The sequence below is a fragment of the Denticeps clupeoides genome, chromosome 1 (assembly GCF_900700375.1).
Source record: "Denticeps clupeoides chromosome 1, fDenClu1.1, whole genome shotgun sequence".
In the NCBI taxonomy this organism is placed as follows: Eukaryota; Metazoa; Chordata; class Actinopteri; order Clupeiformes; family Denticipitidae; genus Denticeps; species Denticeps clupeoides.
The window spans coordinates 13,586,209-13,612,615 of record NC_041707.1 but is presented as its reverse complement, the minus strand read 5'-3'; the positions used below and the strand labels follow the sequence as shown (position 1 = coordinate 13,612,615).

At 44.6% G+C, this 26,407-nt stretch overlaps 2 protein-coding genes across 4 annotated transcripts; both read left to right on the top strand.

Moving 5' to 3' along the window:
* The first annotated feature begins 2,873 nt into the window (after window positions 1-2,873).
* LOC114796381 (ubiquitin carboxyl-terminal hydrolase 37-like) lies at window positions 2,874-9,486 on the top strand. The gene is made up of 18 exons (XM_028990275.1): window positions 2,874-2,897; window positions 3,030-3,286; window positions 3,583-3,602; window positions 3,712-3,754; window positions 3,831-3,962; window positions 4,056-4,205; window positions 4,322-4,442; window positions 4,600-4,736; window positions 4,829-4,928; window positions 5,023-5,102; window positions 5,288-5,410; window positions 6,337-6,407; window positions 6,490-6,628; window positions 6,717-6,788; window positions 7,356-7,543; window positions 7,664-8,182; window positions 8,342-8,462; window positions 9,217-9,486. The coding sequence occupies exons 1-14, from the start codon at window positions 2,874-2,876 to the stop codon at window positions 6,739-6,741; spliced, it is 1,422 nt and encodes a 473-aa protein (XP_028846108.1). The 3' UTR covers window positions 6,742-6,788; window positions 7,356-7,543; window positions 7,664-8,182; window positions 8,342-8,462; window positions 9,217-9,486.
* A 3,769-nt stretch (window positions 9,487-13,255) lies between these two features.
* LOC114791854 (BRD4-interacting chromatin-remodeling complex-associated protein) lies at window positions 13,256-24,902 on the top strand. 3 transcript variants are annotated; one of them, XM_028982367.1, is made up of 14 exons: window positions 13,256-13,492; window positions 15,850-16,037; window positions 16,202-16,247; window positions 16,348-16,390; window positions 16,567-16,632; window positions 16,873-18,342; window positions 18,433-18,672; window positions 19,030-19,507; window positions 19,719-19,843; window positions 19,959-20,017; window positions 22,205-22,353; window positions 22,525-22,619; window positions 22,716-22,818; window positions 22,922-24,902. In XM_028982367.1, the coding sequence occupies exons 3-14, from the start codon at window positions 16,207-16,209 to the stop codon at window positions 23,725-23,727; spliced, it is 3,675 nt and encodes a 1,224-aa protein (XP_028838200.1). In that variant the 5' UTR covers window positions 13,256-13,492; window positions 15,850-16,037; window positions 16,202-16,206; the 3' UTR covers window positions 23,728-24,902. The 3 variants fall into 3 exon arrangements, with proteins under 3 accessions (XP_028838200.1, XP_028838182.1, XP_028838190.1); XM_028982349.1 differs by having other exon boundaries at window positions 18,430-18,672; XM_028982357.1 differs by lacking the exon at window positions 13,256-13,492 and adding an exon at window positions 13,934-14,017 and having other exon boundaries at window positions 18,430-18,672.
* Window positions 24,903-26,407: the final 1,505 nt, after the last annotated feature.

Sequence of the window (26,407 nt, the reverse complement as noted above, 5' to 3'; positions counted from 1 at the left end):
TACTGCTCGTCTGGTCCCTCCGCCTCTGAAGGCTCTGTCTTCTTCTCTGTCCTGGCCCTTAGGTGGTGAAATGAATTTCAGTCGCTGAGTATTTTCAAACAGCAGCTTATGTATGACCTGCCTTTTTAGAGAATGCTTAGACTAACGTCTAACTTAGTCTGACTTGTGCAAGGAAAAACTACAACAGTGAATACCATTTGTTGTTTTGACTCCTAGTGAACCAGAAGTGATTACTTCATTGAAGGTAACATGAAAGCACGTTGTAAGTCGCTCTGGGCGTCTGCCAAATGCCATAAATGTAAATGATTACATTGCTGTGGATGGATGTATTAGGTGAAGTGGAAGTTTTTGTCATTGTGATACACAGCAAGAAGTGCACACATCAAAATGTGTCCTGCATTTAACCCATCACCCCTTAGTGGGCAGCCATGAAAGGAGCTCAGGGAGCAGAGTGTGGGGACGATACCTTGGTTTTTCAAGATTTCAACCTGCAACCTTTCCATTACGAGTTTACTTCCTTAATTGCTAGTCGGTGTTCCATCTACAGTTGAGGCCAGAATTATTATGAAATTAGATTTTCATGATTTCTCCATAAAAATGACCATCAAGTGTTATTTTATAAAATAGGATAAGGAATTTTTTTTTTGAAACAAGAATGAAATTAACTATTACAAAATGGACTATTAATCACCATTAATAGTCAATAGTACACTATTTCTGAGCCACAACTGACATCAATCTCTTAGAGTAGTCCTTTAGATGTTTGGCACATGTCTCCTGAAGGATTTTGGCCCATTCTTCCATTCCAAATTGTTGATCCAAATTTCATGGTTTCCAAGCATGGACATTCGTTTTAAGCATTCGCCACTCTGGGTCCCCCCATCAGACCAAAGCACAGACTTCCAAAACTCACCTTTACCTTTCAAATGTTCAGGGGCAAACCTCAGTAGGAATGATGGCCCTGAAACCCACCACGATGAAGAGCCCTCAAAACTGTGTTCCTTGAAACTTTGACTAGAAGAGGCCAGGTCAGCAACAACCATCTTGGCAGATGTTGGGGGCTCCTTGCTGACATCTCTGGCTATTTTCCTCTCCAGAGTTCTCGAAATATTGTGCTTACGGCCACAGCCAGGTTTTTTTCATACAGAATTTGTCTCCTCACACTTACCGATTACACAATGTACAGGAGTTCTATACACTGTGTAGCCTTCCACCTTAGCAGGAGCCTCTACTATCTTCTTTCTGAGCTCCAGACTGATTTCCTTTGTCTTTGGCGTGGTGAGTAACATGGTGAGTCCCTCTCATGTGATCAGGTGCCACTGGTGTGTTTTCAAAGCTGATTGGTTAATTAATGTGGGTGTTTTTTTTTAAAAGCAAATATTCACATGAGGAAAAAATATTTTGACCTCCGTAATCCTCTGTATGCTAAGATCTTATTTTAATCTATTATCTATCCAGCCTGAAATGATACAAATTACCCATTACTTTGTATGTGTTTTGCTGACATGTGTGTGATTTCCAGGTTTTCCCCTGAACAATGTTCACTGTTCTAGGTTTATTCATTCCAAAGTTCTTGAGATTCCTGGAATCAACCTTATTGTCAATTCTGCCACATGTACAGAACATACAGAGAATTGAAATTGCGTTACTCTCAGACCCATGGTGCATACAAGTAACATTAAAATACAAACAGTAACATTAAATACAACAATAACATTACATTCAAAGGTATAAAAATAAGCATAATATATACAATTTAAAACACTATATACAAGTAAGGGCACATGGTGGAGAGTGCAAACCACGTAAACAATGTAGTGCAACAGAGCTTGTAAATTTGTATATTGAGCAAATTGTGAAATTTTAACGCTCCTATTGTACCAGTCTCATCCCCCCCTTGTGTTTATTATTTTACTTATTTAGATTTTTTTATTTTATAATTTTGTATAAGAAAAGTAATTGTACTTGAATATTTGAAACAATATTGTTTATTCCACAAGATATTGGATTTTGGATTGAAGTTTACATGTTTAATTCATGTATAAAAAATTAAAAAAGGACTAGTAATGTGGCGAATTACCCAGAAATGACTACAGAACTAACGTGTATTAAAATGGAAGAGTCAATAAATGAGCAAAAATATGCTCCAGGCTTTGCTCTGGCTCCATCTTGGCCGCCACAGTCTCACAGGGATTCTCCGGGCCGGGGCCACGCTTTCACCCTTCTCCAAGCTGGCATCTGCATTAACAGGCTGGGGTGTCAGCATGACCTCATTCAACCGTACCCTGATTGTTGTGTTTACAAAGGTCATTGATTCGATCACCATCTGAGTGTCCAGCGCCTCCTAAATCATAGTTATTCTCACCACTAGCGCCATCTTGTGGTGTATTTTAGCTACTACCTTACATGTGAATAAATGTACTACATGTATATACACCCCCCTTAATTCTCTCCTGTGTGTGATGAAGCTTATTCAGTACAAGTTGTTATTTCCCCAACATAAATACCATTATTACCTATGGCGGTCTATATCTTGTGCTGGTTAAAGGACGTATTGTGTTTTATTGTCAAATATTTATTTTTTTGCGATTATTTTTTTTTCAAATATATTTACTTATATTAATAATAAAAAAATTATCTGTTTTCGGATGTGAGTTTAAAAAAAGTTTTTCCTTGTATCTAAAGTAAATATTCAATCTTGCCTGACAGTTAGTGACAGTAACACGTGACCTACTTTTACGTCAATTTAAATTCAAACAAAAACACTTTTCTGCTGCGTTTAGCAACGAGGGCCACAGATCAGCGATCTCCAAACGTTCTTCACTTTGGATAGATATTTCAGCTTTCTCCGTCGAATATTTCCAGCTATGAACATGGGGCTCTGTTCGAGTAAACTGGTTTGTATTAAGTTCTAGTTTTGTGGGCGTCTAACACACAAACCCCGCCGAACTAGTATGCGGTGTAACCGCTGAAATGCGTTTTTATTCTGCTTTTAATGCTTTTATTTCTTACATGGTGTGTTTGAACAGTTTAAGAAGAGGCCGAAGAAGGAGAACAAGAAGAAGAAGAAGAAGAAGAAGAAGAGCAGGATCGACGCGGAGCCCCCTGCCCCGGGCCGGGCATGTTCCTCCCGCTCCTCCAGCGGACATGAGGGCGCAGCTCCACCCGGCGCCTTCTCTCCACCCGGACCTGCAGCTCCACCCGGCGCCTTCTCTCCACCCGGACCTGCAGCTCCACCCGGCGTGGAGGCCACAGAGGAGCCGGCGTGCGAGGACCAGGCAGTCAGGTACCGTGGGAGGCGGCGGCTGTTTAACCCGTGAGGCCGTGTAGGCCGTGTAGGATTTATTAGTCAGAGAACTGAGTGAATTTTTCAAAAGTGCATTTTTAAACCCTTTTATAAAATGTTCATTTAGGCACATATTTTAGAGGCTTATGAAGAATGTAGATTTACTGGAACCTTTTCAGATACACCATGTCTGTGGTGATGTCTGGTAATGAGGAAAAGAAATCAGTAAATGGCGCAGCTTTAATGCCAATATGACAAAAACACTTCAATTTGTACTTTTTTTTTATTCTGTACAGGAAAACAGATCCAGATCCAGGTGATGCTGCACTGTCTTTCATCATAGGTTTCTGCTTTAACAGATTTTACATTTAATTCACCCTTCAGGCTCCCGTACTTTACACTCACCGCTCTTAATTTGTTCACAGAGACGTACCTGAGACTGGAGTCTTCCAGAGTGTCTCTGGATAGGTGAGCAGCAGTTGCTATCAGTAGAACATCTGTTTTTAAATTTCTATTACGTCTTACCCTGCTTTACTGTTCACAGCCGTGCTGCATTCCGCCGGCTCAAGAAGTCGTGTGAGGCCTTGAGCATCCCTCCTCCTGAGCTGGTCTTCTCCAGGGAGAGCTGTCTGGTTGCCACGGCCTCCATCCCCTTGATTGAAATGGAGAACCTTGGGTGAGCATTCACCGTATCTGTACAAATACAGTCTTTCAAACTTGTATTGCTGGACTGACGGTCTGCTGACTTCTGAATGTCTTTGCTCTACAGTTTCTGCAATCTGGGCAACTCTTGCTTCATGAACGCCATCCTGCAGAGTTTGCTCAGTCTCAGCTCAGTTTGCAGCGACCTCGTGACACAAGAGTCTGCTGAGCCTGAGGAGAAGTCTGAGGACAGCCACACATCCTTCAGCCTTCTGAGGTATTGGAGAAGGTCCACCATTGCCAGACTCGGTGACCTTTCAAATTTCCACCCTCCACCAGCATTTGTTCTGAATTTGAACTGGTTCGGTTCTGACACTGTTTACTTCTCTGCAGGAGTCTTGCCCAACTGCATCTGTCAAGGAACAACAGCAATAAGATCAAGAAGGGTATTCTGAAGGAGATGGAGCAATGGGCATTTAGCTGTTTACCAGATTTCTCAGAGGGGATGGATCAGGTATGGAACACTCAGATGGTCTGCAGTATAAAAAGTCTGCATTAACCTCCATAATAGCAGATTAGGTGGAGCAGTGGGCTTTAGGTGAAGACTGGTCAGTTGGATGGACAGAATCAGGAAGAATTTCAGGTTCATAATTGACTTTTCTCATTCACAGGATGCTCACGAGTTCCTGATGATGTGCCTGTCCCAAATGAAATCAGAGGGAGAGGCACTAATGTTTAGCAGGGAGTCCTACCGGTGTCCAGTGGCCAACTTTGAGTTCATGGTGGACTCTATTCGCACCTGCAAGAGGTGAGAGCTCCCAGCCTAGTTGGGATTTTCTTCTACCTGCTGCATGTAGAACAGACGGGGGTGTTTGTGAAGAAGTTCATCTGTTTTTACAGTTGTGGACACCGGAGCACCAGGACAGAAGATTATAACCATCTTTCCCTGGATCTGACCCCAGAGGGCACGCTGCAGAACAGCTTGGATCTGTTCTTTAAGGTTACAGAGACTCTTTCAGAATGCAGCACTACATTTTTGCTAGACAGGCAGTGGGACACTGTGAGGTGAAACTGTCTTTCTCTCTGTGACACAGGCTGCAGATCTGGAGTACAGGTGCGGATGCTGTCCAGGTGAACAGGCCTCAGTCACCCTGCAGCTCAGTGCACTGCCTCGGTGAGTGTTTCCTGCAGTCACAGCCATCTCTCCCCTCTCCCCAAATCTTCCCAGCGTAAGCAAAATGCTGAATTTCTTTCGGAGAATGTAGTTGTTGTAAATGATCTAATTGTTGCTGTTAAAATCCTTCTTTGGGATTACCACAAGAATGAAAACCCTTGCTGACTGTATGTTTTCTTTCACAGCGTGCTGGTGCTCATCCTGAAAAGATTTAAGTTCATAAATGGCCGTATGACGAAACTGAGCAACCATATGGCCATTCCGACTGAACTCACCCTTTCCTGTGGAGAAACAGCACAGCAGCAGTGGTTCGTTCATAATTATGACATTTACATTTACAACATTTATCAGACACCCTTATCCAGACCGACTAACAATCAGTAGTTACAGGGACAGTCACCCTGGAGCAACTTAGGGTTAAGTGTCTTGCTCAGGGACACAATGGTAGTAAGTGGGATTTGAACCCGGGTCTTCTGGTTTATAGGCGAGTGTGTTATCCACTAGACTACTACCACCCATATACAATAATTTAAAGATTATGTGTATGTAATACAGTTATTGACAAAAGTAACAGCTCACAATATTTGTACCACTGGTCACATTTGACACAAAATTCTACTGGATTGCTACACAAAATTAACAATAAATGGCTCCCACACTGGAAAAAGTGAACGCTGGCTAAACTTAAAAGAAATTAATAAATCTGTCACCCTTAATATTTTAGCATCGATGTAATGTAAATTAACCAATCAAACCCACTGTAACCTGTTTATTTACATCACGTCAGTGCTAAAATATTAGGGGTGATTTATTAATTTCTTTTAAGTTTAGCCAGTGTTCACTTTTTACAGTGTATGGATGCACTGAAAAAATTAAATCATAGCCGTTGTTTGTATACATTTTTTAAGGGTAGCAAGTGTTCATTTTGTTCAGAACGAGATTTATTATGTATAGGCAATTTAATGTTTTTTTCAGAGCTCTATATACACAACCCTGTATATCCAGTCAAAGTCCACTTTATTGTCATCTCACTATATACAAGTACACAGAGACGAGATTGCGAAGCTTTGGAGATTCACAGTGTGCAAAAAGACAGTGCAATGTAACGTAATGTAATGTAACATATAAGGTTACATTATGCAGTAAAGATCCTTAACAACACAGCATGCTCCATATAGTCCTAAAATGAAATCAGCTTTGACATTTCATCTGAATTCCCCTTCTGTTCCAACAGCTCTCAGTCTCAGGATGGAGGTGCCATATATGAGCTCACCAGCGTGGTGTCACATTTGGGCAGAATGTTTGGTAAATTGGGCTCAGACAAACATGGGTGTGGCGCAAGCTGGATATAATCCCAGGAACTAACAGATCGCTCATTCCTTCACAGGTCACTACATCAGTGACATCATCGAAGGGTCTGCTGATGGCTGGCTCTGCCTAAATGACAGCTATGCCAGCAGACTGAGTGAACAGGAGATTCTGCAGAAAAGAGCAAAGAAATCCTACCTGCTCTTCTACGTGCAAAGGTAGTACTGTTTTTGAGAAGTGCATGTGAGCTGCATTTTAAACAATTAATATGTTTTAGTTTTCATCTTTTCATTTTCATTTTCCCAGAGCACCTCAGGATCCCCCCTGCTGAAGTGATGACAACCTGCAGCACTGAGGGGACATTGCTTCGCCGTGCAGGTATGGGCCCACTGTCTAACCCACCTGCCGCCCGATCTGATAAGCCAACAGGACGGTCCTGGCCGGTATTCCAATACAAACTTGGGTCGGGTAGCTCCCTGCTCGAGAGAAAGGGGAGAGACGTTGTCTTGCCTGCCCTATTGGCCACGAACTGAGGCTTATGGTCGTGTGTCCCAGCGGGAACAACGATGAGGTTCATGAGCTCTGCCTCTTACCCCTATGAGGCCTGATCAGCTGGTCCCCTGTCGGTCAGACACTTTCCTGCTTTTATATCAATTTAAATTCAAACAAAAACCAGGCACTTTTCTGGGCTTTATTGTGTAAAGAGGGCCACAGATCAGTGATCTCCAAGCTTTCTTCACTTTGGATAGATATTTCAGCTCTCTCCATCAAACCTTTCCAGCTATGAACATGGGGCTCTGTTCGAGTAAACTGGTTTGTATTAAGTTCTAGTTTTGTGGGCGTCTAACACACAAACCCCGCCGAACTAGTATGTGGTGTAAACGCTGAAATGCGTTTTTATTCTGCTTTTAATGCTTTTATTTCTTACATGGTGTGTTTGAGAAGAGGCCGAAGAAAAAGAAGAAGAAGAAAAGCAGGATCGACGCGGAACACCCTGCCCCGGGCCGGGAATGTTCCTCCCGCTCCACCTGCGGACATGAGGGCGCGTCGGGCGCCTTCTCTCCACCCGGACCTGCAGCTCCACCCGGAGTGGACGCCACAGAGGAGCCGGCGTGCGAGGACCAGGCAGTCAGGTACCGTGGGAGGCAGCGGATATTTAACCCGTGAGGCCGTGTAAGCTGTGTAGGATTTATTAGTCTGACTGAATTTTTCAAAAGTTAATTTTTTAAAACTTTTATAAAATGTTCATTTAGGCACATATTTTAATCAGCACGCCAGAGAATCCCTCCTCCTGAGATGGTCTTCTCCAAGAGGCCTAAAGCATCTCAGGATCCCCCTGCTGAAGAAATGACATCTTGCTGCCTTCACCGTAACATCACGGACCAGGACACCACCAGGACCATCATCCTGTGACACCCTGAGGGGGACAAATGGCTCAGAACTGTTCAGCATGGATTTGTTTGTTTTCAGCATGACTGCTCTTGATGTGCATTTCTGCCATTTTCTCCCCCTGCTGCACTGCTGGTGTTCTACGTGTTGTCCCTGTCTGCCCAGATCCTATTGCTTGACTTTGATTCTGCTTCATCCCTGCAGATTCTTCAAAGGGTGTATAGAACACAACCTGCAGGAGCTGCCCAAGACTACAAACACTAAGTTATCATTTCACTGTCTTAGTAGTAAAACTATTGGTATAATTACAGAAATATATTTCTTTTCAGGGACAACAAACCAGACAGGAAGCTGTTGGGGGCTGTTTTTCTTCCATTTCCAAGGTGACAGAACCAGTGTGAACCAGATTCTTCATTCATTAATGATTTTTTTTTTAAATTGATATCTAATCATTTGTGATTGATTGGTTGATTGATTTATCTCCATTGTGACTCTGTTAAGAACATTTGTATTAACTTTTAATTACTATTTATCTCTTTTAGGAACAGTCCCACGTAATGAAGGCACAGGGGTCAAGGGGATGGGGAGAGACGTTGCTTTGCCTGCCCTATTGGCCACGACCTGAGGCTTATGGTCGTGTGTCCCAGCGGGAACCACAATGAGGTTGGGCTCACCATGATCTCTGCCTCTTACCCCAATGAGCCCTGGCCAGCCGGTCCCCTGTCAGTCAGCCACTCTCCTAAATCATAGTTACTCTTGCTGCCAGCACCACCTCGTGGTGTATTTTAGCTACTACCTTACATGTGAATAAATGTACTACAGGCATACACACCCCGCTTAATTCTCTCCTGTGTGTGATGAAGTTTATTCATAACAAGTTGTTATTTCCCCAACGTAAATATTACTTATGGCGGTAATATTATTATCTACTGTGGTCTATATCTTCTGGTGGTTAAAGGGGGTATTGTGGTTTACTGTCAAATCTTAGCTTTTTTGTGATTATTATTTTTAAGTCTGCCAATGATCTGTATTCGGATGTGAGTATGCTCAAAACGTTAAAAAAATTGTTCCTATTATCTAAGTTCAGAATACATGACATTACTGACAGAACTAAAGCAGCATGTTAGTGATCAATTTAAATTCAAACAAAAACCAGGCACTTTTCTGGGTTTTACTGCGTAAAGAGGGCCACAGATCAGCGATCTCCAAACGTTCTTCACTTTGGATAGATATTTCAGCTTTCTCGTTTCCAGTTGTAAACATGGGGCTCTGTTCGAGTAAAATGGTTGGTATTAAGTTCTAGTTTTGTGGGCGTCTAACACACAAACCCCGCTGAACTAGTATGCGGTGTAACCGCTGAAATGCGTTTTTATTCTGTTTTTAATGCTTTTATTTCTTACATGGTGTGTTTGAACAGTTTAAGAAGAGGCCGAAGAAGAAGAAGAGCAAGATTGACGCGGAGCCCCCTGCCCCGGGCCGGGCATGTTCCGGGCATCTTCCTCCCGCTCCACCTGCCTCCTCCAGCGGACATGAGGGCGCGTTGGGCACCAAAGACTATCCCAAGTTTCATGTCATGATTGTTTATTGTATATTTGTGTGGTTTTTCTTTAAAATTTAGACTTTTTAATAATGTATACATTCTATACATTTTGAATTTTATGAATAAAATGTTATAATGTGAAAATTATTTACATTCAATGTCTTGATTATGAGAACAAATCAGTTGCTTTATATTCTTTCTTTATATATAACTTAAACGTTTTCCATCTGGAGCACTCAGTTCATCACCTATCATCACAGCCTTTAACCATTTCTGAAATTATAAATCATAGCAAATCGCATCAGATATAAGTTTATATGTTTACTTAATATACGCTTAACAAAATATATGAGGCACAGTTGCACAAAATGTTAAATGAACAATGAAACAGATAACAGTTCAATGGCCAAAACACAACTGAAATAGACCTGGGAAATATTCGGAATGTGACACTGTTGGGACCATCATAGTGTTTGATATTCTTTGCCACTGCACGTTGAAGATATGTTCTGTCATTTCTCTTTCTGGATTAGAACACTAGTCAAATATTGCTATTCCCTGTCTAGTCCTTTGTACCAACCCCACCTGGCTCAGAATAAACTCTTGACAAGGCACAATTGTTAACTGACAACCATTTTAGGTGACAACCTCATGAGGCTGATTGAGAGAATGCCAAGTGTGCAAAGCTGTCATCAAAGCAAAAAGTGGTGAATCTAAAATGTAATATATATTCCAGTTTTTTGTAACTCTATTTTTGTTTTCTACATAATTCTAATGTTTGGATGTATTAAGTTACAATTTAGAGAATAAGAAGAATAAAGAAGAAAAAAAACATTAAATGAGAAGGTGTGTTGACTGATACTATATGTGGCATGTGAACTTAAATGTCTTTATGGAAATTAGAATGATAAATGTACCTACTTCACTGTATGTAATCATGTAAATTATTTTTACACATTCATATGGGCCAATCAAGAAATCAAGAACCACGTGGCCTCCAGTAAAGTCATGATGTGGACGGGTTTCACCTTCCCTGGTGTAGTCTCCATGACGTTCAAAGAGGATGCGGCATACATCTCAGCAAATACCAAACTGGAACACTACAAAATGCTGATCAACATTTCTCTACTCAAAGTCACAACCAGGTTTATTCCAGATCTTCTTCTTAGATTTTTCATTAAGCAATAAAACATCTAAAGTTGTAGCCATTGTGCTTATATGAAATTTTACTGACTTTTAACTGCAGGCTGCAGTTGCTCTGACTGCTATTCTTTTACCCATATGGTCCTCAGTGTAAAAAGGAGTATAAACACTCTCTACACAAAGCACTCTATTAAAACCACTTCAATCTGATGTTACCTGGCAGAAAGATGATGGCAGAATAGGGGTTAAAATAATGAACAGTTTCTAACCTGAAGTTTGCCAGTTTAAATGCCACTATTGTATAGATTTACTCCCGTTTCTTCTACTCAAACTACCAGTTTTGAATTCCATGCAGTAACTATTACACATCCACATGTGACAATCACTTCACTTCACTTATTAAAAATGTCCATAGTTACTGTATATCATCCTCCAGGTCCGCTGGGGAACTTTGTAGAGGAACTAGACACAACTTTCTCCATCATTATAGATGAGGAACTGTCCCTTGTGCTACTGGGAGACTTCAACCTCGACCTCCTCAAGCCACAAACAGCTGATTTCCAAAATTTCATCTCAGCATCCAACTTCTCAGCAAACCAGCAACACACAGAGCTGGAAAGCAACTACATCTCGTACTTACACGCAACTGCTCCACGGCCAACACATCTTTCATTCATCTACATGTATCCAATCACTCTTTTATTTCATTTCAGATTATCCCCACTGGCACACACCACACCCACCTCACACTCAACACATTTTTGCCGCAATCTCCGCACCCTGTCCCATACTCGACTGTCTTCTGTTGTTTCCTCTGAGCTTTCCCCCCTAGGCATCCTCTCTATTCAGGACCCTAACTGTGCCACAGACATCCTCTGCTCCACACTAACAAACTTAACCCACCACACCACTAACTTAACAAAAAGTGGAGACCTGGCCTCCACAGAACCCAGTCGAGATGGTTTGGGGTGAGCTGGACCGCAGAGTGAAGGCAAAGGGGCCAACAAGTGCTAAACACCTCTGGGAACTCCTTCAAGACTGTTGGAAAAGCATTTCAGGTGACGACCTCTTGAAGCTCATCGAGAGAATGCCAAGAGTGTGCAAAGCAGTAATCAGAGAAAAGGGTGGCTATTTAGAAGAAACTAGAATATAAAACATGTTTTCAATTATTTCACCTTTTTTTGTTAAGTACATAACTGCACATGTGTAAATAGTCATGAAAATTAAGAAAACACATTGAATGAGAAGGTGTGTCCAAACTTTTGGCCTGTTCTGTATATTACAAAATGTACCAAAAGCTACTAAATGACATTGGTGAGTGTTTGATTAAGTCAAGTTTCATCAATGCTGGTAACATTGCAACGAGATTTAGGAAAATGTTCCATAATTCCTAGGGGTCTAATAATTTTGGCCTCAACTGTATGCAGCAGCAAGCACCTACACATGGGGAAAAGTAATGCAAATAGTTTTTCCTTGGGAAGAAATGGCAGCTGGATGCATTATGGGATGGAGTAAAGTCGACAGAGGCTGAAAATGACTGAATTTCAATGTTCAATTTTATTTGAAAACTTTGAAGAATATGACTCACGATTTGATTCAAATTCTCAAATTTCAATCGTCTTTGGAATATCAGAGGTCCCATGTCAAAACACGCAGGATCTACATACACGTTGGTGCCTATGCAACAGAACGCTGTTGAAGGTATTCATGCCATGTGTCAGATTATTTAAGCAATGGCTTACTGCAAACATTAAATATATTGACGAATGAGTTCGCACTTGTTCTTGTTCTTCCTTCCCCTTTTATACTGTTGTCCTGGGTATGTAGTCAAAGTCGAGATCACCCTGGCACCCCCTGGTGGCTCGGCGGGCGAGTGGCAGCCACAACAATTATTTTTGGCAGATGTAGGATGGGTTTTTCAAATGCACACCAAAAGCATTTAAGGATTAAGCCTTGTTCTAGACAAAAATCATTGCATTTCACTTTTAATCTAGAACTATAGGGAAACTGACCCATACATGTCCCATACAAGATCTCTGTTACTGTGGTCTTCACTTTTACTGTCTTTGACACTTTTTGTGCTTCAAAAAACATATTTGTCCATCACAGATTGGACAAATACAGTATATGTAATATTAATTCCTATTAATAGCAACCTTAATACATTAAAGGTGTATTCAATATAATAACATTCATTCACTGTAAAATTTAATATGTAAAATTGACACAGTATAAACTGATAAACACTGGTAAGTGTTGACGTGTCTCTAAATACATGCTTATAATTTTTCACTTTTTTATTAAATATGCATAAAGCTGGCTTCGAAAAGCATGTTATCGTACCTTTACAGATACTCTACCGTGGCAGTGTCCTTCGTGGAAGGACACATATATGTACCATTTACGGCAGGGGTGGCCCAGCGGTCGTGGGGTTCAAATCCTGAACTGCAGTTTAGGGTACACATCAGACCCAACAACTACCCACCCATTTTCTGAGGGTAAGAATGCGCTCTTTACGTTTGAATTGTTTCTGTTTGGCGTGCATTCGAAAGGTCAAGTGCATTTGTGCGCAAACCTGAAAAAAAAAAAAAAAACAACAACCCCGAAGTGTTATTAAATATAGATCCGATGTATGTATCATGTGTGTGCGTCTTATACGAAGACGTGATGGAGATTTGCGGCGAGGTGTTGAGGGACGCTCCAGCTCCAGCTTCAGCTCCAGCTCCATTGTCTTCTGCATGCGGCGCGGACTGCGGCTCTTCCCGACGCTCCTGGAAGGCTGGAGCGGCGCGGCGCGCATCCCTTCCTTCTCCTTCACGTCACCTCGTCGTCTCCTCCACGTCTCCCCCGTTTTCTACCTTTGTGCCGCCCCCCTCCCTCCCTCCCTCCCTCTCGCTCCTCACCCACCCCGATCCCCCCTCCCTTCCTTCCTTAGCATCTGAAAAGGCTTCTGAGTGAGAATCGATGGCGCAGAGGCCCGCCTGACAGGACAATAAACCACAAAGAAGCGGTGAGTTCCCCGTCTTTTCTCCCTCTCCCCCGCGCTCTCCCCGGTGAAGTTGTGCGGCGGAATGGTTCTCCGGAAGGCGGCGAGGACCGGGACGCCGGCGGCAGCTGGCGCGGCGGGGAGGGAGGGGGGCAGCGTTCAATATTGATGGTGTATTTATGGGGCTCTGCCCCCCCCCCCACCCCGTCCCTCTCGCCCCGAACCGCCACCTTTGTTGCTCGTGCCCTCTGATCCCCTCCTCGACAGAAAAAGCCGCCGCGGCCGCAGCATCCGTCGCCGCTGCGTTTTGACGCGAGACCCCCAGCCCCCCCCCCTCCCCAGCGTCTTATGTAGGTTACTCATTATCGGGGCGCAACCCCCCCCCCCCCCCCCCCCCCCCCCCGGCACCCCAAAAAAAAAAAAAAAAAAACAACAACAGCGGCCGGACCGATTTGATCCGAAGGAGCTCGCCGCGGATCAGACATAAAGGAGGAAGAGCCCGGCGATGGCGGCGTCACCACCGAACCCCCAGACACCCGAGACGCACAGGTACCCGGTTCGGACGTTGTGTTCCCTGCCATCCTCCTCCTCCTCCTCCTCCTCCCCAAATGAACCGGGAAGGAGACGTTTTCGTGCGTTAATTAGCCGGGGCGCAATTAATGCGCGTTCCGCCACAGACCAAGAGAGGAAGGGCGACCCGACTCTTCACCTCCGCACAGTTCAGAAGTCGAGACCCACGTCGCTGCGCGGCGTGTACAAGCATTTAGACAAGTGTTCGCGAAACGCGTCGCCCCGAATCGAGTACGGGACAGCTTGGGGCGAACGTTGCATTATGGGAGACGGTGGCTGTGTCCTTGCCCACGTGTCTGTGTTGTCAAATGTCGGGGTGTCTGTGATGAATTATGACGCAAGCCTGGGCTGCTGATGGGTTCCTTAAGATGCACAAGCACCTGCATGTACGGCTGAAAGTAGAAAAGGGTGAAGTGTCTTGCTCAGGGACACAGTGGTAGTAAGTGGGGTTTGAACCTGGGTCTTCTGAAACACTGCAGCACGGCACACGGTGACGCAACGAAACGTGTCCTCTGCTTTCAACCATCACCCTTGGTGAGCAGTGAGCTGCCATGACAGGCGCCCGGGGAGCAGTGTGTGTGGACGGTGCTTTGCTCAGTGGCACCTTGGCAGATCAGGATTCGAACCCACAACCTTCTGATTATGGGTCCGCTTCCTTACCCACTACTGCCCATTTTATAAACCCTTTTGGTTTATAGGTGAGTGCTTTACCCACTAGGCTACTACCCACTCTGTACATATGTAAAATCTTACAAATATAGATTTTATGTACAGGACAGGCCAAAGGTTTGGACACTCCATGTCATGCAATGTGTTTTCTTTATTTTCATGACCATTTACATTTGTAGATTCTCACTGAAGGCACCACCCTTTGCTCTGATTACTGCTTTGCACACTCTTGGCATTCTCTCGATGAGCTTTAAGAGGTCGTCACCTGAAATGGTTTTCCAACAGTCTTGAGTTCCCAGAGGTGTTTAGCACTTGTTGGCCCCTTTGCCTTCACTCTGCGGTCCAGCTCACCCCAAACCATCTGGATTGGGTTCAGGTCCGGTGACTTTTTGTTCAGGTCTCCACTTTTTGTTAAGTACAGAACTCCACATGTGTTCATTCATAGTTTTGATGCCTTCAGTGAGAATCTACCAACGTAAATGGACATGAAAATAAAGAAAACACATCGAATGAGAAAGTGTGTCCAAACATTTGTCCTGTACTGTATATACTGACATATTTTTTATTTTTACAACTCACGTTCACTGTTTTGTTTTGCTATTCTATGACTATTTATTTGCTTATTTGTATTGTGAACCTTTATATTATTCAGTCAACATAGTGTCTGTGCTATTGTCTTTTGCTGCTCTTATCTTGAACTCTCCACTTCCTGCCGTGCCAATGTAAATTTCCCACTTGTGGGACTAATAAAGGATCATCTTAGTACAGTTGTTAGATTATTTGCGACCTAACCAAAACTTTGATAATTCACACAATCTTATATTACATTTAAAATGACAAAATTCCAGTGTTTACATGGTTATGCATATCACTAATACTAACATGTACATACTGGATGCAAAGCTTCATTTACACAATGAAAAAATCCCAGTGCAATGTTACATCATTTTGGTGAAAATGTAAAACCTTTCTTAAGGTCAGATGTGTGTGTCTAAATTCTACAATATACCAAAATAAATGCAACAGTACAGTGACAATATTGATCTGTAGGTCCTAGCTGTCCTAACTGGTAATACATGAATATAATAAATACTTTATTAATGTGAATGTGTCAAGACTTTAGGAGCTGTTTGTTTCCTCAGGCTTTTGCCTCATTGTAAACCCTGGGACGAGTGATGACCCAACTGAGGGGAGACCTGCTTCAGACTTCGGCCTCCCTCAGTCAGGGGAGTCAGTCCCCAGCCAGCCCCTGAAATCTGTACTGCACTTCCCATGAGGCCGCCACGAGAGCTCCACCCGTCTGCTCTGCATGGCCCCTCAGACATATGAGGTATTGTACAGCTTCCCTTGATATGTATGCATAGATCCAGTCTGTCCTGCTCATGGAATTGCAGTGATTGGCCCCAAAGAAAGTAGAAACGATTGAACTACACATGACCTGATAACTTAAAACCTGAGGTTTGGTGGCTATTCACCCTGTTTTCTCACCTTTAGTTGACATGGAAGATGAAGATGGCACTTGTTTACTTGACGTTTTGTGGTGAGTTGACCCGACTTTTTTGTTTCTTTTATTATTTAAATGTTTTTTTAAAAATTCCAGATTCCACTCGATCAATCCCCTGCTTTTTGCTCTTTTACAGTGACCCACAAGCACTAAATGACTTCCTTCATGGCACCAGTGAGGTACTTAATGTCACAATGCCTGAACTGGGATTTTTAAAGCCAGAGATGCGAGTGTAGAGATGTGATATATGCCTGTACCGGAGGTGTAGCAGAACAGATTTTGGGGTGTGTATGTTAAAAGCCCCTTGACTACCTCTCCTCAATTAAGGAATCCCTCTCCCCCTCTGTCCCAGCAGCTGCAGAATGAAGACCTGCTCATTAGTTCCTCCTCTGGGGACCCTTCACTCTTCACAGATGCCCCGGTAAGTCTGGGGCGCCGTCTCCAAGGATGCCAACTCAGCCTCAGTCTGGCAGCGTTGCCATGGAGAACTCTTTTCCCCGCCCCCTCACACCTGTAATAACTTTTTTTTTTGTGTGTTCATAACCTTGAAGAAAGCAGTACAGGTTCACCACTGAGGCGTGCCGGAGTGCTCGTCTACATGGAGAAGCTTGTTTGTGGTCCGGGGGTGATCTCGCGCTCACTTGCTTCTGCTCTCTTTCAGAGCCCCGTCTCTCTGCTGGCGGATGACCCGGGCTGCCAGGACCCTCCAGCCGCTGGCTGCGTGGATCTTTCTTTTCTGGAGGAGGCACTGTTGGAGTCTCCAGAGGCAGGACCGGAAACCGGGCCGGGCGGTGTCCAGGGAGATCTGCTGGGTGCCGTTTGCGAGGAAGACGAAGATGAGGAGCAGGAGGAGGCCTGTGACATCCTTCGCCAGAGCCTCGAAGAGGCAGACATCACTGAACAAACTCTGGCTCTTGAGGCAGGACTTGCCCAACCAGACCCTACCATTTCGCTCTATCCACCCGGCTCCTTAATACCCTCGCCAGCAACCCCCTTCCTGTCAAAACCTCTGACCATCACAGGTCCAACTGCTTCTTTGCCCAGGGACACCCAGGCAGCTGTGGAGCCTCCACAGCCCTCTTTGTTAGCAGTAGGGCCCGGCTGCCCCTCCCTAAAGCCAGCCGCGTCCCACCTCATGGGACTTCTACCTGGCAACGTCTTTCCGGCCCCTTCTCCTGAAACGTCCTTCTCCCTCAGCCCAGTCCACGGCTCTGGCATGCTCATCCAGAAGGCTGTGCCCAGTATCACCGGACACCACGTGCTGGCTCCAACCACGACCGCTGCTCCCGGCATCCTGCTGCAGAGAGGACCCCTGCACATTCAGCCCAAGTTGCCTGTCAGCATACAGCCCCGCTTGGTGCAGATCAGTCCCAAGCCAGTCACAGGACAGAAACAAGCCCCTGGCCTTACCTTCATACCTGGGACAACGTCTCCCAACATCTTGCTGACGTCGCCTCCTGTCCAGTCGCAGGCAGCTTCCAGTCTGCCAAAACAAGTAAGCCTGCAGCTGGTCAACCAGGCAGGTTCCATCGTCATCCAGCCACACGGACTCTTTCAGAACCAGAACCAGCTCCTTCTTCCCGCCCAGACGACCGGTCCACCTCGGCAACTCCTTACCCAGCCTAGCCCTCAGGGTCCCTCGACAATACAAGGGAGGACACCCGCAACGGGGCATCTGGTCGACGCTTCGCAAATCCTAACAGTGCCTCAGCAGCAGCTCAACTTCAGTCCCGTGTTCACCACCCCGACGGGGCAGTTGGCTCTCAGACAAGGTGCTGTCCTCTCCGGACCCTTGCAGCTGCAGTCGGCGCCCCCTGCTGTCTTCCAGATGCCAGCGCAGCTGGCAGGAGCATATGCCCCGCAGGGGCAGGGGCAGCATGGTGCCACAGTGCTTCATGGTCCTGCACTGGGCAATCATATCACCCTTATCAATAGTTCTGGCATGCTCACCCAAGACATGACCTCCATCTCCATCGTCAATGGCCCTTCGATGGTGCAGAGACTGCCTTTCACTTCCCAGGCCCAGAGGGACACGCAGCAGCTCAGTCTACCCCAAGGCTCCGTCCTGCTGCTGCCTGAGAGGACTTTCCCAGAGGAGAGAACCACAGAGGAGCACGTCCAGCACACCCAGGTGAGTCTGAATCTGAAAAAATGTCTTTCTGACCTGGACTCCCTCTGAGAGAAACCAATATACTCCTCGAATCTCTCTCCCTCGCAGCAGAGTAGGCGTCCGGTTGTGCCAAACTCTCTGCAGTCCCCCGCAGCAGCAGACCTGCAGCCTCACACCACTCCTCCTGTCGTGACCCTGTTGCAGCCACTTCCAGACTCCTCGCGCTCAGTGGAGCCACATGCTCCATTATTACCCAGCCACCTTGTGCATCAGCCAGAAAGACAGCCCGTAGTCGAGGGAGGACAAACTCCCACAGCCCAGAACCAAATCTTCATGCAACATTTGCAACAGGTAAAACGAAGTGCATTTGTGTCTGGGTACTGTCAATAAATGTCCACAAACATCGTCCTTAACTGTGATCTTCCAAGACCAATATTTTACAGATTTATTCGTTTACAGATGTGTAGTTGAATTAAATGCCAATCTGGTGCCTGAATTGTTTTGCTTAAATATATATTTCTTAGGCCTGTCGGTTGTCAATTTTAGGGGCGTGAAATTTTTTTTTGAATTATTTATTATTTTAATGAATATTTAGGTCAAAGTTTGCGGTCATAATTTGACGCTATGATTGCCTGACCACGCCCTGGGGGGCACCTCAGCCTACGCATTGGATTTTTAATGAAACGTTGCCTCTTCTTTGCCTCACAGCAAGCACTTAAGCCTTCGGGTCCTTCAGCCGAAACGCAGACGTCCTCTCTGCCTGTCCGAGTGGTCGGCTCCTTGTCCCCTCCGGATAAGAAAGCGGAAGCACCCTCTGCATCCTCTCCATTAGCGGATCTGGTGGAATATCCCTCATCAGCACCTGAGGCCGCTGCAACGACTGCCGCAGTGCATTGTGTTACAGAGCACAGCAATGTTCTCTCGTCACCTCCTATTGGCCAAACATCTCTGAATCCACCCACGTCTGATTTCCTTAGTGAACATTCCATGGGTGCCACAGTTTGTGGGTCTGCTGGAAGTGTGAGTCCCCAGGCTCCTCCTGTAAGTGGAGTGTGTGGCAGCCCGTTGCCCCTGCTGGTCAGTGGGACAATGGCTCCACAGCAGCAGCTAATATCTGTCCCCGGAGCTTCAGCAGGCTTTAGTGTGGAGTGTAGAACTCCTGTAGAGCAACACCCCCAGCCCAGCAGTAAGTTGATTTGTTTATTTCACTGTTTCTTTCACAGTTGTAATATCCTGTGTGTACTCAATTCCACCCATTAGTCTGTGCATCATCGTTATAAAGGGACTAAACGACTTGAGACCACTGAGGTCTCTGTAAAGTATCGTAGTTTCTATAATGTATCGTAGTTTCTAACACAATGACAGCATTTCTATCTTCTAACTTTCTTTCCCAACAGGAACTCTGGTCCCTGCGGTGGCCACCAGCACTAAAATGTTTAGCCCTGAACACCATGCCCATCCAATTCAAAGTAATCCAGGGCACAGTCTGCAAGCAAAAGCACATGTGGAGTCTAAAGGGCAGGTGAGAGCCAACCCCCCTGCGTTTATTCTCTCTTTTTTGCTGGATTGTTGTTGATTGTTGATTTGAGATTGTGAGAAAACCACTATAATATCACACCCCACCTTTTCCACACCAGATTGCATTTGGGAAGACAGTGGAGAGAGAAGAACAACATACTGTCACAGGTCGGCACAGGTAAATATAGACCTTGATAACCGCCATCACCCTATTGCCTGGAGATACACCAACGTTATGACTGTATCGACGCCAGTAGCTTCACAGGTTTCTGCTCAGGCTAAATGTTGTGTTAGTGGACCTATAAAATTTGATGTGGGATTATTTTCTCAGTCTTGCATGTTAAAGGTCCCCTGACATTAATTTATTTAACAGTACTATGAGTTCCCCTAGCCCTAGTGGTCCTGCAGTGTCTAGAAATGATGATATGAGTGATATGAGTAAAGAGCGCCTTGGCCATTCTGCTTCACCGTTCAGAGAACGGCAGCTCAGACGGTCACATCTGGAAGTCAGCCTGTTATGTCCTTATAAGTTAAGTTATGTCCTTATAAGGTTACACGACATCCTGTCAGTGCCAAATATTGTGGTTGATGATGACTGGTGTTGATGACGTCATTTCTGCGAATGCCTCGACAATTTCTGTAGGCTGCTATCCTCCTTGTTCTACCTCTCAACTCATTCTTGATATTGGTGCCTTTCATGGCTGCCCACTGCTCACTAAGTATGATGGGTTAAATGCAGAGGACACATTTTGCTGTGTGCACTGTGTTCTGTGCTAGCTGTGCGTCGTAATAACACAATAACAACAAATCACTTTCACTTTTACTTTCATTGTAAAAGAATCCCTGATGATATGTTGCCACTTTCCTTATTTCTTTGGATTACATTGTACAAATATACAAACACACACAAACCTGACAACTACCTGATTAGTGTTTTAAGAAAATGATATGTAGCATGTTGATATGTATGAATGAGAATGTAAAATCTGTGATACAGTGCATCTGGAACGTATTCACAGAGCATCACTTTTTCAACATTTTATTATGTTGCAGCTTTATTCCAACATGGATAAAATGATTTTTTTCCTCAAAATCCCCCCCCCCCCCAAAAAAAAAAATTATTAAAAACCTATTTTAAAAAAGAGAGAGAAAACACATGTACAGAAGTATTCACAGCCTTTGCCATGAATCTCAAAATTGAGCTCAGGTGCCTCCTGGTTCCCCTGATCATCCTTGAGATGTTTCTGCAGCTTCATTGGAATCCAGCTGTGATTTGACCTCTTTTGGAAAGGGACACAACGTCTATATAAGGTCCCACAGTTGACAGTTTATGAGCACAAACCAAGCATAAAGTCAAAGGAATTGTCTGTAGACCTCCAAGATATGATTGTCTCGAGTCACAAATCTGGGGAAGGTTACAGAAAAAATTATGCTGCTTTGATGGTCCCAATGAGCACAGCAACCTCCATTATCCGTAAGTGGAAGAATTTCAAAACCACCAGGACTCTTCCTAGAGCTTGTTGGTCACTTAAACTTAGCGCTTTTTGGTGTTACTGCAAGGCATCACGTTTGGAGGAAACCAGGCACCGCTCATCACCAGGCCAATACCATCCCTAGTGAAGCATGGTGGTGGCAGCATCATGTTTTTCAGCTGCTGGAACTGGGAGACTAGTCAGGATAGAGGGAAAGATGACTGCAGCAATGTACAGAGACATCCTGGATGAAAACTTGCTCCAGAGCACTCTTGAACGATTCATCTTTCAAAAGAACAACATTCCTAAGCACACAAGATATCAAAGAAGTGGTTTCAGGACAACTCTGTGAGTTTAGGACAACTCTGTCCTTGAGTGGCCTAGCCAGAGCCCCGATTTGAATGTGACTGAACATCTCTGGAGAGATATTAAAATGGCTGCGCACCAATGCGTCCCATCAAATAGGGCTTAAGAGGTGCTGCAAAGAGAAATGGACCAAACTGGCCAAGGATAGGTGTGCTAAGCTTGTGCATCATATTCAAAAAGGCTTGAGGCTGTAATTGCTGCCAAAGGTGCATCGACAAAGTATTGAGCAAAGGGTGTGAATACTTATGTACATGTGGTTTCTCTTTTTTTAATAAATTTGCCAAAACGTTAAGTAAACTTCTTTCACATTGTCATTATGGGGTGTTGTGTACAGAATTCTGATTAAAAAATGCATTTAATCATTTTGTAATGTACCTGCCCAATCTGGCAACACTGAGTCTTGACTCAACAGTGATGCCTGAATGCTCGTTCATATCAGTGATGTTTGTGATTATATATAATTCATTTGTAAAGGTATAAATGATCCTGTTAATAATTATTAAATCATTACATTTTGTGTGTTGTAGAATCCTGCAGCAGTTGTGTTCGGACCATGCTGCAGTTCTGAACCCACAGTCCCATTCACCATTTGTGACGTTAGAGGACGTGGTGCGCCGTCTGTTGCCATACCACACATGTGCCGGGAAACTTCCTGGCCTGGAGGATTTTGCTTCAGGTACGTCCCAGGAAGCCTGTCAGGTCATTATTTTCTTCCTGACACGACGAATGTCTTGTCTGAATTTTGCACGCGCTACAAGATGATGCAATTGTCCTATTTTATTGAAACTATGCAGACTTTTCATGGACAGTTTATGCTTTAATGAGGTCATTTGCAACCATCCCGCAGTTGATGAGCAGTTTCAAGCCGTATCCGGGCTGCTCTTGAGTCGAACAAAGGACATGCAGAACAAATACAGGCAGCTGCTGCTGGGAGAAGCTCAGGTAACACACAAATGTTTCCCCTTCATTAACAGTCCCATGCGTTTAAATAAAAAAAGATGAAAAATGCTCATGGCCTGTTTGGGTGTCCCCCGACAGCAAGTTAGCCCTTCTGCTGAAATGGTGATGCTGGAGAGACTGTTCCTGCAGTCGGAGAGGTTTGCCCTGGGAGAGGAGCGCCGGAGAGCACGGAGAGATCCAGGTCTCCCCCACATACTTAAGCAGTCGCTACTGTTCCACGCTCCTCTCACTCACTAACGTTACTGTAAAAATGTCATTGTTCTTTCATTTTGGTGTGTGAACAGAAGGGTTCCTGACATCCCTGAGGAAGACCTTTCCTCACAACCAGGCCTCATCTGCTCCAGATCACTGTGGGCGCTCGGGCAGCCCGTCATCACCACCAGCATGGGCCATGCACTCAGACCGGCCACCCGGACTGAAGACCTACTGTTCCAGCAGCCGGGGGGCACTGCGGCTCACAATTAAGCAAGAGTCAGGGTCCCGCAAGGTGGTGCGCAACTCAGCCTGTGAGACCACGCACAACGTCTCCCCTGGATACAAGAGGCATCACAGTGGGGAGCTGGTCAATGGACGGGAGGCATCGAGAAATGACATGTGTCAGGGACCCCCTGGGACCTGTCACGATGAGACTGGTCCTGTGGAGAACACAAATGGGCCACAGACTTCAGGCCCGAGCCAGGAGCAGGAGCTTCAGGAACCGGACCACAGAGCCTCAGAAACAAGGACAGCAGTGAGCCCACACTGGGAGGAGTACCCTCCAAGCACTCTTAATAAACCTGAAATTCCAGTCCCTAGTCTGGGGCTGCCTCTTCTGGATCCATGTAGCCCAAATTTCAAACAGCAGCGGCTTGAATCCCCCATTACGGAGGGTCAGAGTTCATCTCCCTCGCCGACTGCCATTCAGCTTCCTCCTCCTCCTGGACTTCCCTCACTCCAAGAAGACAGTGCACTTAGCGAGCACCTCCAGAGTGCCATCGACAGCATCCTGGAGCTTCAGCGGCTGCAGAGCCCCGGCATGGGCCAGCCCCGCCTTCAGCAGGCCCCCGGGCTGGAGCCGCCCATCGGCAGCATGCTGCAGGGCCGCCTCTGAGCCATGGCCGTCAGATCGCTATTCTCTCGTGCACTTCTCGTTCCGACTCATCACGCCCCAGACCAGTAGGCCTACATCTGCTGCTTTCATGCACACCAAGAAGGATCAAGTGCCCCATTGCCCCAGAGAGCAAGAGCTTAACCCATCTTACTACCACAGGAGTCCCCAGCTAAGCAGGGACTGCCGAGAAATGTTAAAGAGAGCTTTTAAGGTCAGGTGTCACATTCATACAGTATAGTCACAAGTAGCAGTTAGAGGAGGAATGGACTGATGTCAATTTCTTGGATAGGATTAAGTGAAAAGGTTACTGCAGTAAATGATGTATTATCTTTTTTTAGTGTTAAATAAGAAGCAATGTGTTCTGAGTAATTTGTGCCAACCGTGAAAAACGCCTAGCTCTGAGTTGATCAAGAGCCTAACTTGCATTTGCAGAGTGCCTGTGTGTGTGTGTGTGTGTGTGTGTGTGTGCATTGTGTATGTTTGTTTGTCCAACAGTCTCCAAGATGTGCTTTCACTTGTCTGACACAAGCAAACACCGACAGTATACAGAATCTCACCAGCTGGAGTCTTGGTTCTCCTTCAGCTCGTTCTCTCGCCCCAAAGAAGTCATGTGACCTGCTCCGTCCAGCAAACACCAGCAAAGATCAAATTATGTCTTTTTTTGTTGTTGTTTTTTTGTTAACTTTTGTTCATTTTTGAACAGCCAAACCGTCTTTCCAGAAGAAGGAAATCACAGTAATTTGTGACATTTCTTGAGGAGATCTTCACTTCTGCTGACAGAGATGTGAACACTGAACACCTAATATGAACAAGCAATAATGACAGGACATGGATACTGGGTCATGATGGTGCTGCCGTAGCAAATTGCAGGCTACCGTTGCTGTCTTAGTGTCACGTCGTAACTCAAACCGCTGTTTTTCTTTGTCAGCCCGACACCCAAAAAACGGACTTCACCCCGTTGTTGTCATGACTATGATGACGGATGTCAAAAATTAAGAAGCAAAGACTGAGATGGCTAACTGTGAACATGGAATGTGGTCACACTTAACATTAGCTTCCTAAGCCATTAATATACTATCTGCAGTTATTATTTCATTATTAATTTAAAAAAATTACATGTATGTGCTTAACTGGTCGAAATGGCAACAATCACCAAAGTTAGCAGCAAAATCAAATGCAGCATTTTTTTTTTTTTTTTTTGTACTTGATATTTGATATTTTGCATCTCAGAGCACATTGACTGCAAAGTGTTTCATTGAGAAGCAAAATGTCATTTCGGAAGCTATGTTGATCATTTTGCACACGCTTAAACGTTCTATATATCCTAAAGCGTATACATTTTGCTTAATAGTTTAATGACGACTTAAACAGAACTGCTGAAGTATGACATTATTATAGAGATTTAAAGCACTCAACCCTCTGGTCTTACAGTTTGGTGCCAATTTTTCGATCAATATGATTGGCTCAGCACCACATTCACTACTGCAAGAGTCACAGTGTCGCAGGACAGGAGGCCGTCTCCACTCCTAAGACCACAGACGGCAGAGCACTTCTGAATGTGGCCTGGTGCCGGCATCTGAGCATGACAGCATTCACCCCTGCATGTCTCATGGTTTAGTTCTTTTCCTTTATAATTTATCTAGATTTTTTTTCCTAGTTAAACTGTGAACAGGGTGGCAACGGTTTGGACACTGCTTCAAAAATGTTTTGACTGACAAGATTGTTCTGATGCCAAAATCAAGAGGCCTTAATTCTGCAGAACCAGATTGTAAAAAGTCAATATTGACAAAGTTCGTCAAAGTGATCCATGTAGGACATGTAAAGAGAAAACCCTTTTGTACACATTTTTACAGACTATTTATTAAACTGTGATTTTGTAAATAACAACACATAAAAATGGAGAACGAAGATTATTGGTGGTGTTTTTTTTTTCCCCTATATTTGTGGGGTGGGTGATTTCTGAAAAGCATAAAGAGGCAATTTGGGTATTAAGGGAAAAATGATTATATAATTAAACTCCTTTCAAAAGATAAATGAAAATATTAGAGCACTCGTGGACCTGTGCTGTGTTGTATCCTTAAACACAAATCCAACAATGAAGGATTTTACTCGTCTGAAAGTGAAGTGATTGTCACATGTGATACACAGCAGCACAGCACACAGTGCACACACACTCTGCATTTAACCCATCACCCTGAGTGAGCAGTGGGCAGCCATGACAGGCGCCCAGGGAGCAGTGTGTGGGGACAGTGCTTTGCTCAGTGGCACCTTGGTGGCTCGGGATTCGAACCGGCAACCTTCTGATTACGGGGCCGGTTCCTGAGGGCCACCACTGCCCCTCATCTGGCACCCAAGCACATAAATTCATAAATAACAGCATGAAGAAAACTTGACTTCATCACAGGATTCAACCATTAACTCTCACAGACAAGTGCAGAAAGTTAAGCTCTTTTCTTTATTCATCTCTTTCATTCACAGTACAGAATAAGGAAACAGTGCAGCTTTCCCTGTTACATCTGGATAAATGCAAATTAAAAGGAAAGTCTGTGCGTTTCAGACAGAAACTACTAAGAACCTTGCAGGAGGATCCCATCTGATTTCAAACCAATGGAGCTGAAGCCTCTCAGTTTATAAAGACAGACATATTGGCACCATTTTATGAATAAATAATGAGGACTAA